The sequence below is a fragment of the Orycteropus afer genome, unplaced genomic scaffold (assembly GCF_000298275.1).
Source record: "Orycteropus afer afer isolate SDZICR_OR568_19922 unplaced genomic scaffold, OryAfe1.0 scaffold00005, whole genome shotgun sequence".
Taxonomy (NCBI): domain Eukaryota; kingdom Metazoa; phylum Chordata; class Mammalia; order Tubulidentata; family Orycteropodidae; genus Orycteropus; species Orycteropus afer.
The window spans coordinates 10,607,487-10,624,970 of NW_006921592.1; the positions used below are offsets into that span (position 1 = coordinate 10,607,487).

The 17,484-nt window shown below is 34.5% G+C and overlaps 1 protein-coding gene across 1 annotated transcript in view; it reads left to right on the forward strand.

Annotated features, from left to right (window-relative positions):
• The window catches only part of VPS13A (vacuolar protein sorting 13 homolog A), a 266,157-nt gene that overhangs the window by 234,429 nt on the left and 14,244 nt on the right, over window positions 1–17,484 (forward strand). The window contains exon 68 of the mRNA XM_042780717.1: window positions 1,643–1,757. Coding sequence (XP_042636651.1) covers window positions 1,643–1,757 — 115 coding nt within the window. The remainder of the gene's footprint in view (window positions 1–1,642; window positions 1,758–17,484) is intronic.

The window sequence follows — 17,484 nt, forward strand, 5'->3', positions numbered from 1 at the left end:
TCGATGGCAGTGAGTTTTGAGTATAGTTGTGGTGTAGTAAATTATATAAAACTCCCACTTTGCCGTTACATAGAACTTGAATAGACATTTCACCAGGGAAGATAGCAAGTGGTCTGTAAGCACATGAAAAGATATTCATTGTCATTAGTCATTAAAAAAATGAAACTAAACTCACTGCCATGGAGTCGAATTCGACTCATAGCGACCTCTCCTTGGGTTTCTGAGGCAGTATCACTGTGGAAGTAGATTGCTCAACCTTCCTTCTGAAGAGTGGCTGGTAGGTTTGAACCACCAGCCATCTGGTTAGCAGTCACATGTCTTAGGCACTATGCTACCTTTAGTCATTAGAGAAATACAAGTCAAAATCACAATGAGATACCATTTCACCCAATGAAGATGGATGTTATCAGAAAAAGATAAAACAAATGTTGATGAGGAGAAATTTGAACCCTCATCTGTTGCTGGTGAGATTGTAAAATGTTACCGATGCTGTGGAAAACAGTTTAAGGTTTCTCAAAAAGTTAAACATGGAATTACCCAGCAGTTGCACTCCTAGGTGTATACCCAAAAGACTTGAAAGCAGGCGTGCAAACAGATACTTGCACACCAGTATTTATTGTAACAAAAAAGTGGAACCAACCCAAGTTTCCATTAACAGATGAATTTATAAACAAATATGGTCTATCTGTACGATGGAATATTTTTCAGCAATAAAAGACATGAAGGTCTGAAACATGCTATGACATGAATGAATCTTGCAAATATTCTAAGTGAAATAAGTCAGCCACAGAAGGTCAAATATTGTATCCCACTGACATGAAATACCTGGCGTATTCAAATGGGTAGAGACCAAAGGATTACCAGGGACTGGTGAAAGCAGTAAGGGGACATGGGACAAGGGGAGTTAATTGTTTAAGGGGCACTTATATTCTGTTAGGAGCTCTGGTAGCATAGTGCCTAAGGCACTTGACTGCTAACCGGAAGGCTGGCGGTTCAAACCCAGTAGCCACTCCTCAAAAGGAAGATGGGGCAATCTACTTCCATAGTGATACTGCCTCGGAAACCCAAGGAGGAGTGGGGTCGCTATGAGTCGGGTCCGACTCCACGTCACATAACAAGAACAACAACATATATTCTGTTGCTGTCATGGGGCACTGGTTATGGCATTTGGCTGCTAACCACAAGGTCAGTGGTTCAAATCCAGCAGCTGCTCCATAGAACAAAGATGAAACAGTCTGCTTCTGTAAAGATTTATAGCTTTGGAAACTCTGTGGGGGTCGCTATGAGTCTGAATTGACTGGATGGCAGTGAGTTTGGTTTGGTTTATTTTTTGTTAATGGTGATTTAAAAATTTGGAAATGGATAGTGGTAATAGTTGAACATGATGATTAATGTCACTAAATTACACACATAAAAATGGTTTAAATGGCAAAAGTTTTGTATGACATGTTTTATTAACACAAAACTTTTGCCATTCAAACCATTTTTATGTGTGTAATTTAGTGACATTAATCATGAAAAACTGAGAAAAGTTGTAATATTCTTACTTTACCAGAAAGAAGATACTTCTTAGTAGTTGCTTTTTTATACTACATTTTTAAGTTTTTAAACATCTTAAAATCAAGCTGTTTTTTCCCTCTAGAGCTACAGAGACTTCTGATGAGGTGGAGAGTCTGCGACCCCCCCGGTTCTTCAATGAAGATGGGGTTATCAGACCTTACAGGTTGAGGGATGGCACTGGAAATCAGATGTTACAGGTAAGAAATACCTGATAAATCATAGTTAATTTAATCAAGTTTCACTTTTATAAAGTAGTTGTATAATGCTTTAAATTTGTAATAGGTTGAGATTTTATGTGATTTGCTTAATTCTGTTTATAAGTTTCTTATATTTTTACTCAGGTAATGTACATTTATTTACTATAAGATTTTTTTTTCTTTTTTACAGGCATCAAAAAGTTTGATATGAAAACAATTAATGCATGACTTTGCAAGTGAAAGCCAACAATAGATTTTAGTCTTAAAATTTACAAACTGCTACAGCTGGTTTAAGTATTTTCAATACACAGAAAAGCTTTTATATTGGTAACTTTTTATATAGGTTTTTTTAGTGAAGCCAATATTTTTATAGGGTATCCTTAGTTCTGTATTGAACTTGCTAGATTTGTTAAGCCGTTGTGTCTTATGTACCCTCGTTGGTGGTACTTACTTAGTCTAACAGTTAGGCCATTTCTGTTTGGAGTGTTCCTTCTGTTCATTAGTCCACTAGTAGATTGTATAGCAGATAATAATCCTCATGTCATATTAGACATGCATGAGGAACCCAAAACAGTCAGGACCATTACTGTTGCAAATTATTCTTGGGTTCTTATGTTTTTAGGATATTTCTTTTAAGGGTTTGTGACACCGTTATTAATTTTTCTTCTGTTGTCAATATGTAGAACCTTGTAGAATTTGAAAAGTAGTTCACATTCAAACCGACTTTTTTAACTAAAAAGTTAGCTTTTAGAATACTAGTTCAAAGGTACAGACTATTGTATCTATTTAGACAACTTTCTTACTTGGCAAATCAATTTTTTTAAAATCCAAAATGTGGTGTAGGTAACTAGGTTATACCAATTTAAAGTCATTTCTGTGGTTTAGGTGTAATACTAAATTATTAAATTATTTGTGTGAAAACAAAGAGTCACTATATCATATAGACTTGAAAATATCCATGATAGTATGAAACTGTGGAGATGTGGTCCTTCTTTTATATCCTTGCTATATTATTTTCATGTTTAAAGTGATTAGGGTAAAGATTAAAACTTTAATATTTCACTAAATATACATATAATATATTTTACATAAAATGTACTCCTAAAATTTGAGTTAATGTGCAATGTTTAGTAAAGGGATTTTATGCTGTGTTTAAAGCATCATAATAATTGCATATTGTGATAAACGAGCATTTTAGTTAGAAGTTGTGCTCTAAAGGACATGTGTGCGATGACATATCATTCTTTGGAAAATAGAAAAGTTGCAGAATTCACCTATGGCAAATACAGTGGAAACATATTTTCCTACCCAATGTCTACCTTCCCCCCTTGAAGCACAATTAACATGCTATTAACATTTCAGTAGCCTGAAAATTGGTTTTCAACTCAACTTTTATAAAACTGAAAATAATCCTTGATAAGCTGTTTCAATAAACTTAGTAGGAAGTATGGCTGAGTAGTGAGGACACTTTAGAAATGCATCTTGATTACTAGGGAGCAGATTGTAACATAAGGAAGTTTTGAAATACCATTGATTTCTCATGGTTGATAATTTCAGTGACAAATTTATTCCACACTTTCATTACTTGTTTTCTTAAGCTTTAAACTTTGAGAGTTAATGTTTATGACTCTTGACTATGTATTTTTAAACATGTATATTATTTTCAGTAGACCAGTTTAACATTAATTGCTAAAAGAGATACTTCATTGGTGAAAAACTCAGAATTCTTGACAGCCAATTACTTGTGTTTCAGCAAAAACATTAAACACTTTATTGGCTGGAAAGCCTGTAGGAGCTCACTAGATGCTTGTGGCTACCATTACTTTCTTACATGAGTAAGAAGTGGGTTATTGTTTTGGAGGTAATGGTGCTTTTCTGAATCAAAACTCTACTGTAATATTAGGAAACACTTTAAAATATATGAATGTGAATAGTGTGGAAAAGAAGTTGATGAGATAGATTTAAAATTTCAACTGCTTGTAGTCAATCTAAAGCATTTAATAATGGTACCCTTAGAAGATGTTTAATACTTTCAAATGTTTCTTCTTTTCCTGTTTTCTAAAAAAGGTGCTGTGTGTTCACAAAATTATATATGCCTATATATAATAATTAAATATAAAATATATTTTTTGTTGTGAACATTTCTGTTCAGAAAGTAGCCACATTATCATAGTGCCTTGCTAGTAATCCATTAAAGTTGCCTACTCAAGACATAGAATGATAATTTTAATGTATTCATAGAACACCTTATTGATATCATCACATTATTTGATACATTGAGTTGAACCAAGCATTAGATTTTATTCTTAGGTTTGTTATGCTATGGAATATTATATTCATTAATCTCAACCCCAGTCACAGCCAAGACATCTGCTTCAAATTACTCTGATTCATTGAACATTTCATAATTTTACATGTTTCCTAGGCACTTTGCCATTATTAACTAACCTTTGTGCTTCTTTTTTCCTTTACCACGCTTACAGAAAATTCAGGTCTACAGAGAGTGGATTATGACTCACAATAGCAGTAGTGATGATGATGATGATGATGATGATGATCATTAGTCAGACTCTGAACTGTTAAAATTCATATGTTCTTTGTTGTTTTATTTGGAATGTTTCATTAACATGTTTCATAACTATTACCATAATGGCATATGTCCATTATTAGGGAGATAAATACACTTTTCTTTTAAAATGTTTTTCTGTATATTTTCAAAAAGCAAAATAATTGCATTATTTAAGCACAGAAAAAATATATTTTAGTTCTATGTAGGGCATACTATATATTACAGCATTTGCTTGTATATATTTCATAGCTTTGTAATACTCAGTTTGTTTTTAAGATTTAAAGTTAGACTTAAATACATTTTTTAAAATGTTCATTAGTTTTATTTCATATTTTTAATTATCTGCTTATTGTTAGCAAAATGTGTTTTTAAAAAATGTTCTGTATGTAATTTGCTGGGCTGTAATGTAATGACATTGTGTAACAAAAAATAGTAGTACTAGCTAGTCAGTATTTTATATTCATTTTAAAATATTAAAGCACTTTCTAGAGTGTTTTTGTCAAATTTTTTAATAATAATAATAAACTTATGTGATACGAAACAATATTTTGAGAGTGTATTGAAGCTTTTTAAAATTTTCAGCTTAGATCAAATGATCTTGTCCTGTTTCCTTAATATGTTAAATGTACTAAAAAGCCCCTCTAAAAAAAATTACTATTAGTAGTTACAATGTTTAAACCTTAATGACTGCTGTGCTTTTGGATCCAAACAAAGGAACATCCACCTTAACTTATTTTAAGCACTTTGCTTCATTGAGTGTGTAGTAGACTGTCGGGAGCCCTGGTGGTGCAATCGTTAAGCATGAGGCTGCTAACTGAAGCTTGGTAGTTAGCACTCACTTAGCAGGCTCCGTGGAATAAACACCTGAAGATCTGCTCCCTTAAAGATTACACCATAGAAAACAGTCCTGCTCTGTCACATGAGGTCGTCATGAGTCTAAATCAACTCCACAGCACCTGACAACAGGAAAGTAGATAACTGGCTTACCTTTTGAACTTTTGGTTTGATTCATTCAGCTCATGAGGTCTGAGTTGTTTCTAATTCTTGTATTTACCAAGTTTTTATTTCTGTAAATCATTATTCTTTATGTTCTTTTAAAAATACTATTTTAGAGTTCTGCTTATACAGCTAAAAAAGAAACAGCTTTTTTGTTTTGTTTTGTTTTCAATTTCTACCTGCCTAGCATTCATTCAAATTAAATAGAAATCAAGGTCTGTGGACTAGAACAAGAAATATGTTAATGTCTGAGAATTTAATTATTGTTTTCATCACAGTAGTATTCTGATCTTTTTGGAATAAGTAAATAAAAACAATAGTATTAACATAGTCAATACTAGTACGAGAGACTGAATTTTTATTTGTCACACACCCGTTACTTTCTCACCCTTGACCAAATCATATGAAACATCTATCTTTTACTAGAAGTACATAGCCTCCTGGAGTATATTGTTTATGTCTGAGAATGGTAGCCTTTGGAAATGTCTTCATTGGCTTCTTATAGTCCACCTTTGCTAGATGCCAGGCCTTTCTAAAAAGGAAAATCCTAAATTACTTGTTTGCAAGACATTTTTAAAAAACAATTGTCTAGTGACTTGTAAACTTTGCTCTTGTGATCTTAAGAATTCATCATTCAGAAGTGTTTAGCCCTTAGGAATGAAATACGTTCTTTAACAGTGTTACTGCCATTTTTTCTATTTCTTTTCTCTTGGCACAGTGGAATAATCTTTTCAAGCTTTTTTGATTATGGGTATTTATGTTTTTTTCCAGTTCTTTCCTTCTTTATTTTGTTGTATTTATTAGAGAAAAGCTAAGGATTTCTCTACTGTTTTTATACCATTGTTTTCTTTTTGCAGATATGTGCTTATGCCTCATCAGATGGGAAAATGATATTATATTCAACTTTGGGATTTTAATGAGATGAAGTGTGAGATATATGTATATTATATCTGTATATACATATATATATCTATATATACGTATATATAGATAGATATATATATATGAACAGACTCACTGCTGTCAAGTCTATTTTGACTCATAGCGACCCCTCCTTGGGTTTCTGAGGTGGTGTCACTACGGAAGTAGATTATCCAACTTTCCTTCTGAGGAGTAGCTGGTGGGTTTGAACCACCAGCCTTCTGGTTAGCAGTCAAAATGCATTAGGCACTATGCCACCAGAGCTTATGTGTGTGTGTGTGTGTGTGTGTGTGTGTATACGTACATGTTGTTGTTATGTGCTGACGAGTCAGACCCAACTCATAGCGACTCCTCCTTGGGTTTCCAAGGCAGTATCACTATGGAAGTAGATTGCCCCATCTTCCTTCCAAGGAGTGGCTGGTGGGTTTGAACCGCCAGCCTTCTGATTAGCAGTCAAGTGCCTTAGGCACTACGCTACACATACATATTTATACACACTATATACATATATATATGCTATTAGTGATCTATACTTAATTAAGGAGCCCTGGTGGCACAGTAGGAGCACTGGTGGCATAGTGCCTAAGGTATTCAACAGCTAAGCAGAAGGCTGGTGGTTCAAACCTACCAGCCACTCCTCGGCAGGAAGATCGGGCAATCTACTTCTGTAGTGATACCACCTCAGAAACCCAAGGAGGGGTCACTATGAGTCAGATCCAACTTGATGGCAGTGAGTTTGGTTTTTGAGGTTTTTTTGGTGGCATGGTGGTTAAGTGCTTGACTGCTAACCAAAAGGTCAGCTATTCTAAGTCACCAGTAGCTCCATGGGAGAAAGATGTGGCAGTCTCGGAGTCAGAACTGACTTGATGGCAATGGAGGGTTTTTTTTTTTTTTTTGGTTTATGCTTAATGAGAATTTGTTTACTGGAAAGTCAATCTAATAAATCTAATGAAGTATAATGAGCAAGCTGTGCTTGAAAATTGGTTATGCAATACCACAGTTTTCTATACCCTTTAACTTTATGTTCCAAAATTCTGTAAGGTCTCAGTTACGTGTAGAGAAAAGGGGAAGTAAGTTATCTCTTCCCATGTTGTTGTTGTTGTTGTGTGCCATCAAATGAATTCTGACTCATAGCAACCCTATAGGACAGAGTAGAACTGTGCCGTAGGGTTTCCTAGGCTATAACGTTTAAGGGAGCAGATCGCAAGATCTTTTGTCCTATGAAGCAGCTGGTGGGTTTGGATCACTAACCTTTAAGTTAGAAGCCAAACATTTAAGCATTGTGTCACCAGGGCTGCTCTCTCTTCCCTTGAGGATTCTTTATATGACATTTGAATAACATATTCAGGAAAAGTTGTAAAAATCCTAAAACTTAAACTTCTACCACCATAAATATTCTGCATATATAATAGCCTGTACGTGAAGTAAATCAGAGGCTTGAATTGGGTATAAATATAACAAATATAAATCCAGAATAATGTGGCTTTCAACATTACTTATAGGAGAAGAAATCAGAATATTTTATTTCAGTACTTAAAATTGTCAGGTTTTTGTAAATTTTACTTTTTGAAATTACTTGAATCACAGACCATTGATAAGACAGTGTTGAAGGTCACTCTGTTAAATTGACAAATGGAGCCATTTTAGATCTAGGACTTCCATGTCTAGCATGAAAATTATACTAATGTGTCTACCCTCTAAGATCACATACATTACAGAATAATGACCGCCATAGTAGCTGTGGTAGTAGTTGGCCTGATTTAAGCCCTTTGATGAAATTTTGCATTAAATTTATTTATGGTGGTGGGAGGAGGATAAGAAAGAGCCATCCTAGATAATATTGAATATTTTCTACCACACCTTAAGCCTCATTTTGTTTTATAGAATTTCTTGCAAATAAATTTATAATAGGTCACAAACATTAAAGTTTCTTTTAGGTTTAATAAGATGCTGTTAAGTGTGGACACAGATTATTGACTTAGATAAAGTTATGATGAGACTATAAAAGGAATGTTAATTTCATTTATCTTTCATATTTGTACCTTTTGAATAAATGGAGCTCAATTAAAAATCTTTGGGCTGTTAATTTAATCTTTCAGTGAGTGAATGGACTATTGATGTAGTCAATCCAGTCACTATTATTCAGTATATTATAGAGAAATTCTTGCATCAAAGGATATAAAATATATAGTTTCAAATAGGTCTCTTAGGGAGCTAGTTAGGTATCTTATGGTTTTCATATATGGGGTTTATGGTTGGTTTGTTTTAATGTGATAGGTAATTTTCATGTCCATAATTATCTCCCAGTCAGTGTGACAAATTTATTTGGCAGTTATTCCATATAAACCATATAGCAACAGTATGCCTCCAAATGCCACTTTTCAAATAAATGTTTAGTAATTTTGCAAAACTAGCTTTTACTGTGACCCCCTTTGTCACATAACGTATTCCTCTGAAAATATGTGAGCATTCAAAATATAATAGTCCTTATTTGTGTTTTTAAAAAATACAACAAATAATCAGGGTAGTCAGATTTAGCTAAATATATAGAATTTTCTTAACTGGACATGTTCTGTTTTTATTATAAATTATCTTTTGTCAATAACCTGTTAACTACTGAGGTTTTCTAAGTGCATAATGGGATAAAAAATTGGAGTTTCTATGAATTAAAAATATTTAGAGAGACACACTTCCATGGAAAAAGCTAAATACCTCTTGTGAATCAGTTTATTGACACTGATTCCTAGTCTACAATTTTAGTATTTCACAGAAGCTTTTTCATTTTCAAAAATTAAATTACTTTCTACATTGTTAAAATAATGTGTATATTAAAGAAAAGTAGGGAACTACAGAGGAAAATGATCCTTTGTCTCCTGCCTTTTTGAATTTTTTATTTATATGACTATGATCCAGACTCCTCGGAAGGAAGGTTGGGTAATCCTACTTCTGTAGTGATACTGCCTTGGAAACCCAAGGAGGGGTCGCTGTGAGTCGGGCTTGACTCGACGGCACATAACAACAACAACATGATCCTAATATATTTATATTATTATAAATATTCATAAACAAGAATATATTAACTGTTAAATGTTAAAAAAGCATCCTATTCATAGAACAGTCCCCCAGTAGGAGAAACCTAGTCCCTATTTTTGGAACATAAAAATAGCCAACACAACTGTTTCTTTATTTTTATAGCTGATGTAGCTACCTTTTCTTTTTCATTGAATGTGCTTCTACCACTTTTGGCTCTACCTTTCAAAAGATTTCTTCCCCTTGAATAAATAAATCTTCCCTTAAAATAAAGTGTGTGTGGTTGTGTGTGTATGTGTGACTGTGAATGTGTGAATAATATAATCTTTGTGTCCTTCATTACATATAGATGTCGAAACTGCATTGTCCTCTGGTGGTAGTATATTTGTAATCATTTCAAATATTTTTGAAATTTATATATGTTGTCTTGAGTCCCTTATAAAGATATTTTAATTGCCATTATGTAAGTTGTTGTAGAAAGGAGGCTGTTTTTGTTTGTTGTGTATTTCTTTTCTTTCAGAAATTGCAGGCGTTTATAATTAGCTCCAAACACTGCCTTAATAGCAATGAAGATAACTGCCTTCAGCCGACGTGGTCTTCCCCTTACTTCAGGAGGAGAATTACAACTGATCTGGAAGAAAGGGCTTACAGTAGGCAGTCAGAGGCATCAGAATAGCGCTGAACAGTCTTCTGGTTTCGCCTGAAAATTTGAGTAAGTGGACAAGGATTAGGAGAGAATGGATATTGGATCTCACTCTTCATTTGGTAACTCTTCCTCCCCAGAAGGATACTTCTGATGGGATGAGAAAGCTGAAGAGAGCCAAATTCTGTTATCCAGGCAAATAGGAGTTCTTAGCATCTCAGATAAAGTAGATTCCAAGGAAAAGGACATCGATTGCCTATCCAGTGGTATACATTGCTCATGCCTCATTGATCAGAATTAACAGAAATATATTAGAAAGTCTTTGTCATATCATTTTCGAAGACCTAGATTTTGAACATCAAGTAGTAAGTTCTACTTGCCTTGTTTTGGACCAAATGCATTACTGTGCATCCTACTTGGAACCTTGTCAATAACTGATTCACAGGAGGTATTTAGCTTTTCAGTATTACATAAAAATACTTTGGAATAAGACTGTTGACAATGATGTCTTCCTCTGGAGGTTATGTTTCCATTTAGGGGAGGGTTAGATTTTGCTCAAGTCTAAAATGCATTTATCAGTTCATAATCTTTTTTAATCCAGTACCTTGAATGAGACTCATTTGATTTTTTAATCTCTTTTAAAAAAGTTTATCATCATTGCATTCCTTAAATTTATAAATATATTATGGAAAGATAAATACCATTATAATAGAAAATTCAGTACATTTTAACTTTTAAAAAAATCCCAAAGGTAAACCTTAGGTAGGTTCAACTTGAGTTCTTAACCCTCTTCTTAATATAGAGGTGCAAATGGAGCTAGAACTCTATGTGTTGTTTGTTGTTATGTGCCGTGGAGTTGGACCAACTCATAGCGACCCCTCCTTGGGTTTGTGAGGCAGTATCACTATGGAAGTAGATTGCCCAACCTTCTTTCAGAGGAGTGGTTGGTGGGTTTGAACTGCCAGCCTTCTGGTTAGCAGTCAAGTGCCTTAGGCACTATGCTACCAGACCTCCCCTAGAGCTCTATAGTAAATATTAATTCAGAAGGTATCTTGCTTTCATTGAGCCAGAGATCCTAAATTCTGACTTAGAACTCAACCTGTGACTTCTTTTTTGATATGTTGGAGCCAATATAACTTTATGTTGGGCAGACACAAAAATTTTTAGCGTAAGGTGAGCTTATTAAAGTGTTTTCATATTTTCATTTTGCTTTTAGTGTGTGCTCTAATGAAAATGTGGTTAAAAGACTAAGTTATGAGAAGTCTATTTTTCATTGGCCACATATCCCATGAAAGAAAGCATGTGTTCTCTTGCCAAATGAAATAATTTTCGTACAAAATTGGAAGCCTCTTTCATTCATCTCAAAACATTTTATTGTCATCTATGAAAGAGAGAAGTACTGTGTATACTTTTTAGTCAGTCTTCAGTTATAGACTCAAATGAAATTGATATCCAGTCACATTTGATGATGACAGAAATGAATCACAATGATGATTTTTCAGTGAAAATGTACCACTGTAAGAAACCCTATAGGAAACATTGTGGAGAAAATACACATTTAAATATTTTGTGACTTTTTTTTGTGTCTGAGGTAGTCATTTTAGTTAGAGTTCTTGTTCATTTATCACAGTGTTGGAATACATGTATGAGAAGCTGCATGTTTTATGTAATACTAACTTTTGTGGAATAAGCTGCCAGGCTACTTTGAAATTTAAAATGACCCAGAGAGCATAAGGTGTAATTGTACGTGTATAAATGAATTTTTGCTGGCTTATTTTCATAGCATAGTTTATATTATTACAAAGGAAAAAGTGTAATGCCTCATATTTATGCATTCAACAAATAATTGTTAAAACTCCTGTTATGGATCAGGCACTCTTCTAGATGGTAGAGTAACATCTCTGAAGAGAAAGCTTAAGATTACTGCATATTGCTTCTGGGCTTAAAATTGTAGTGAGCTTGATTTTTCTGGTCATCGAGGATAAAGCATGCATGCACCTGTTGTTTAGCTGTTATGTGCGAAGCTCTAAATAACTATAGGAATCAAAGGGCATATAAGATGTTCTCCATCTTCCAAAGAAGTAATCAATCCCTAGGTATTACATGAAATTGAAGTATTGCAAGGGACATGATACAGCTTGTGGAATATCTGAATCTGTATTTCTATGAGCTGTTAAAATGGGGATCCCACTTGCATCTTATGGCGGGAATATATATATTATTTGTAGTTCTTTTATCCTAACTCATTTTGATAATAAAAATTACTCTGAGATGCTGCAATACCCTGTGGCTAAAAGCCTTGATCTGTAGCCAAGAAAACCTGAGTTCAATATTAGCCTTTTCCTTTTAATAGCTTTGAAATCTTGGGACAATAGTAATAGTGTGTTTTTCTGTGAATTGGTAAGCAGTAACACCAGTAAAACCTCAGTGACTTGGACTGTGGTAAATGATACAGTAACTTAAAATCAGTGTCATTGTTTTCAAGAATTTATAATGTCCTGAATCAATAAATTTTGCTCAATAGAATTCTGTTGGAGCTCCTTTAGTGAGACTCATAACTGTGCACTCACATGATTCTTGACCCACCCACTCTGGCCCTTCTTCTAGAATTTATTAGGTAGGTTAATGATGGTCTGCTGTTGGCAGTGCACATAATTATGTCCTGAACATAATCTGCCCTTTCTTAAGACTTGTTTTGGTTAAGCTAGTTGATGATGATTGACATCTCTTAAGATAAAGTAGTTTCTTTTACTTGATTTTATGTCAAATGTTATGTTCCACTGTCCTTTTCTGTCTCAGCTCTCAGCATACACAGCCTGTGTTGTAACAGATAATCACAATAGCTCATTAGCAGGGGAGAAGACAAAGACATGAGGATTAAATAAAGATTAATTCCTTCTCATATTTTGAAGACACAATCGATAAAATGTCATTGTTTGAAACCAGCTTGTCTCACAGAAGAAAGTAAACATCACTTCACTCTTGTTCAGATTTATTCTATTATTTATGAAATCATTATGCTTTGAGGTGATGAAATTATACTTATTTTGATCACAAAGCTTGCTTGAATGTTTTCTGTCTTCCTGGCTGCACCCTCAGATCTCTCAGATGTGAAGTGAATTAGGAAACATTTTTTATCCTACATCTTTATCAGGTCCATACAAGGAAGTTATACTGACTGACTAAGTTTTTCTCTGAAGATATTATTTTGAACAAGTTGACTGTTTCCTTAAAAACTGAAATGGCAGCACATTCCGTTTTAACTTAAAATCCTTGTTGGGTGCTGTCAGGTCAAATTATGACCCCATGTGATAAAGTAGAACTGCCCCATAGGGTTTTCTAGGCTGTAATCTTTATGGGAGGAGCTCTGATGGCATAGTCCCTAAGGCACTTGACTGCTAACCAGAAGGCTGGTGGTTCAAACCCACCAGCCACTCCTCAAAAGGAAGGTTGGGCAATCTACTTCTGTAGAGATACTGCCTCAGAAACCCAAGGAGGGGTCGCTGTGAATTGGGACTGACTAGAGACTGACTCGATGGCAGTGAGTTTGGTTTGGTTTGGTAATCTTTATGGGAGCAGATTGCCAGGTCTTTTCTCCCACAAGAGCCACTTTGTGGGTTTGAACCACCAACCTTTTGCTTAACAGCCAAATGCTTAACCATTGTGCCATCAAGCCGCCTCTAAATTATTTCCCTGAATTGTGTTAGTTTTTAAATTAAGCTTAATTGATGAGTAGAATCTATTCACAAGTTTACCACTTTCCCCATCATCTCCTGACAATTCAAATTAGCCAACCTATAAAAACATTTATTTTTGTCATAGATTTTCTCTCATGATAGCATTCCTACTCTTTAGCTTATATCTAGGTGAATTTCATTTTCATTTTATCTTCCATCTTGCCATCTTTAAAATATAAATATTTACCTCTGTCAGTGTCTTTTGTAAGAGTCAGCTGTTGGTCAGATTATTTTGTTTGTACCTGAACTATGTGTTCATATGTTTTAACCAATTTTTTAAATAGATTTTCCCATGAATGATACATTGTTTGGGACTTAAGCTTTCCATGTTAGTGACTTGTTCTTACTACCTATCTTTTCATCAGTTACATTTTTTTAAGAAATATTTCTGTTATGGAAGTCTGCTACTTTATGACATTTAGAGGATTTGAAATTGCTAGCAATGTTTTTTGCATTATTAAAGTTTCTAGCTTATATTCTTTTTCTAAATTATTAGGACTTACCTGCCAAGAAATGTGGAAGTTACTAGAGCATAACTCTGATAACACTGTCCTTCATTTTCCTACTTGGTGTGTATTTCTAAACATGGGATTAATTTGATTTGGATTTATTTATATCTAATAAACCAAGGTTTACATAATCCTCTTTTCTAAATGTAAAAAGTATGCTTTTACTGAGAACCAGACATTTTACAAATAACCGTGCATGTAACCTAGAGATTGAGACACTTAAATATAATGAATATAGTTTCCCTTGTGTTTCTTCATTTTTTTTAGAAAGTCCAGAAGTGATGACAGGTGATTCATACATACTTTTAGTGAATATAGCAAATTTATCTTTCTTTAGCTCTCTGAAGCATGTAAATGAGTCTAACATAGCTACAGTACTGCTATTGTTAATCCCTTGCTGTTTCAGCCAAATCTTGTTATTATGTAAACACCCTGTATAGTTAATTCCCAGCACTGATTTTGGTAACTCTTCATTAATTTTAAAGGGTATCACAAATATTTTAGCAGACACATTCATACTTATGTATGATTATGTTTGGAATGTGTCAGGGAATATAGGATACTGACATTTGGGTACATTGACCTTAAAAATGTCACCTGGCCTGAGTTGGTCTTGGTAAGCCTGCCCCAGTAACTCCAGCATCCAGCAATGTAGCAATTGCCATGGGGGAAGTGTGAGTGATGCTGTAAGAGACATCAGAGTGTGTGGAGAAGGCACTGAATGTAGAAGTCAAGCCCTGTTTGGCAACTGACAGCATAGCACCAAGCAAATTATTTAATTGTAATGTTTTCTAATTACATAATATTGCTGTCAATATTAGATAGATATGATACTTAGTAATCCTTGGTTTATTTATGTGTAAAAGAAGAGATTGAATTGGATGAACTGTAATGTCTCTTTCAAGTCTAAAATTCTGTTTCTTTTTTTTCTAAAATAGCATATAACAATGCCTTGAAAAGTGTAATACCTTATACATAATACACTTATAAGGTTAAATAATTAGGCACCTAACTGTAACCAAAAGCATGACATTCTCAGACTCTTCATCGTGATGGAAGGTGCTCTTGGCTGATAAGCTATCACATTCCCATGTTGCTATGGCTTTATTTTGCAAGTTTTAGCTTTTGCTTAAATGTGTTGTTTTTAATACATATTCACATGTTTGTAATGGACACTGTCTACCAAAACATTGCTCTGTAAGGAAGTTATCTTTGAAAATAATCCAACTATATATGTGCTCTATAAACAAAGTATACAGTTTATTATGTGTTTCAAAGAAGAATGCTATGGCCATAATGTCTATTCATCTTTCGCATGTTGTCATTTAGGTGTTTGATGGACTGGAGAAGAGCACTGCATGGATTATTCTGTTTAGCTTCTATTTATAACAGAGGCTATTGTGATTATTGAAGTTAGCTGAAGTACTTGCATGCACAGAATAGATTTGAGCTGGGTCTTAAAAGTGGAGTTGAAGAGAGGAAGACTCAACTGCACAGCCCAAATTTAATATTGAAATAGAACAGAAATACTTGGGATTGTACCATAGTTTTTTTTTGTTTAAAAAAAAAAAAAAAACTATTTGAAGGTTGTTATCTGTTCATGGAGTGTATAGGCTCCTGACTTTTGATAATAGCAGTGTTCTTGAGATCAACAATTGTGTTCTTGATTGTTAAATTTGCTGTATAGGACGATAGAGAAAGAATCGTTTGTAAGCTAATTTCTTTTCAAATACCAAAACCCTAAAATAAAAGGATGTAAAGTTAAAAAAATACAAGCTTCATTCTCACCCCACCATTATCTTTCCCAAGCTAAGAGATAAGCACTGTCAAGTTTGGTGTGTAATCTTCCAGAAATTTCCTATGCATATACAAATGTTTGGATATGTATGTGTTTTTGTTTTTCTTTTCTCTGTACATACTGATCTATAAGTTAATTTTTTCCTTAATGATTTTTTTTATATCAGTATATACAGTTCTACCATTTTTTCATGATTTCATAATGTCCCATTACATGGCTATTTGTTGTTGTTATGTGCCGTCGAGTTGGACCCGACTCATAGCGACCCCTCCTTGGTTTTCCGAGGCAGTATCACTACGGAAGTAGATTGCCCCATCTTCCTTCCAAGGAGTAGCTGGTGGATTTGTACCGCCAGCCTTCTGGTTAGCAGTCAAGTGCTCACAGTTTATTTAACCAGTCCCCTACTAATGCAGAATATACCAGAAAGGTGTTTACCTGTGTTTTGACTGTGCAAAGGCATTCCACTGTGTGAATCATAACAAATTATGGATAACATTATGAAGAATGAGAATTCCAGAACACTTAATTGTGCTTATGAGGAACTTGTGCTTAGACCAAGAGCCAGTCGTTCAAACAGAGCAAAGACATACCACATGGTTTAAAATGAGGAAAGGTGTGCAGTAGGGGTGTATCCTTTCACCATACTTATTCTGTCTGTATGCTGAGCAAAGAATCTGATAAACTGGATCATATGGAGAAGAAAGCATCATCAAGATTGGAGGAAGACTCATTAACAATCTGCTATATACAGAAAACAGCACTGCTTGCTGAAAGTGAAGATGACTTGAAGCACTTACTGATGAAGATTGAAGACTACATACAGTCTGCAGTATGGATTACACACTTCAACATAAAAAGAAAACAAAATTCCTCACAACTGGACCAATAAACAACATCAGAATAAATGGAGAAAAGATTGAACTTGTCAGAGATTTTGTTTTACTTGAATCTACAAACAGTGCTCACAGAAGCAGCACTCAAGAAATCAGATGACCCTTTGGTGAGAGACTGGAGGCTGGTGTAGGTGGAAGCCCCTCTCTTCTCTCCTTCTCAAGACCTTTCCCTCTCCTTACTCTTTAATAAATTTTGGTTTCTGTGGGGGGAAGAAAAGTAATCAGATGACATATTGCACTGGGCAAATCTGCTGCAAACATGTCCCTTTAAAGACTAAAATGTGCCAACCCAAGCCATGTTATTTTCAATAGCCTCTGATGCATGTGAATGCTGGACAATGAATAAAGAAGACTGAAGAAGAATTGACCCATTTGAATTGTGGTATTTGTGAAGAATACTGAAAATACTATGGACTGCCAGAAGAACTAACAAATCTGTCTTAGAAGAGGTGCAGTCACAATGCTCCTTTGAACCAATAATGGCCAGACTTCGTCTCACCTGCTTTGGTCATATTGTCAGAAGGGACCATTCCCGGAGTTCCGGCAAGATGGCGGACTAGGCAGAAGGATTGCACAGACCCTCTTCAACAAAGAAAAGGGAAACCAATTAACACAGACACAGAAGATAATC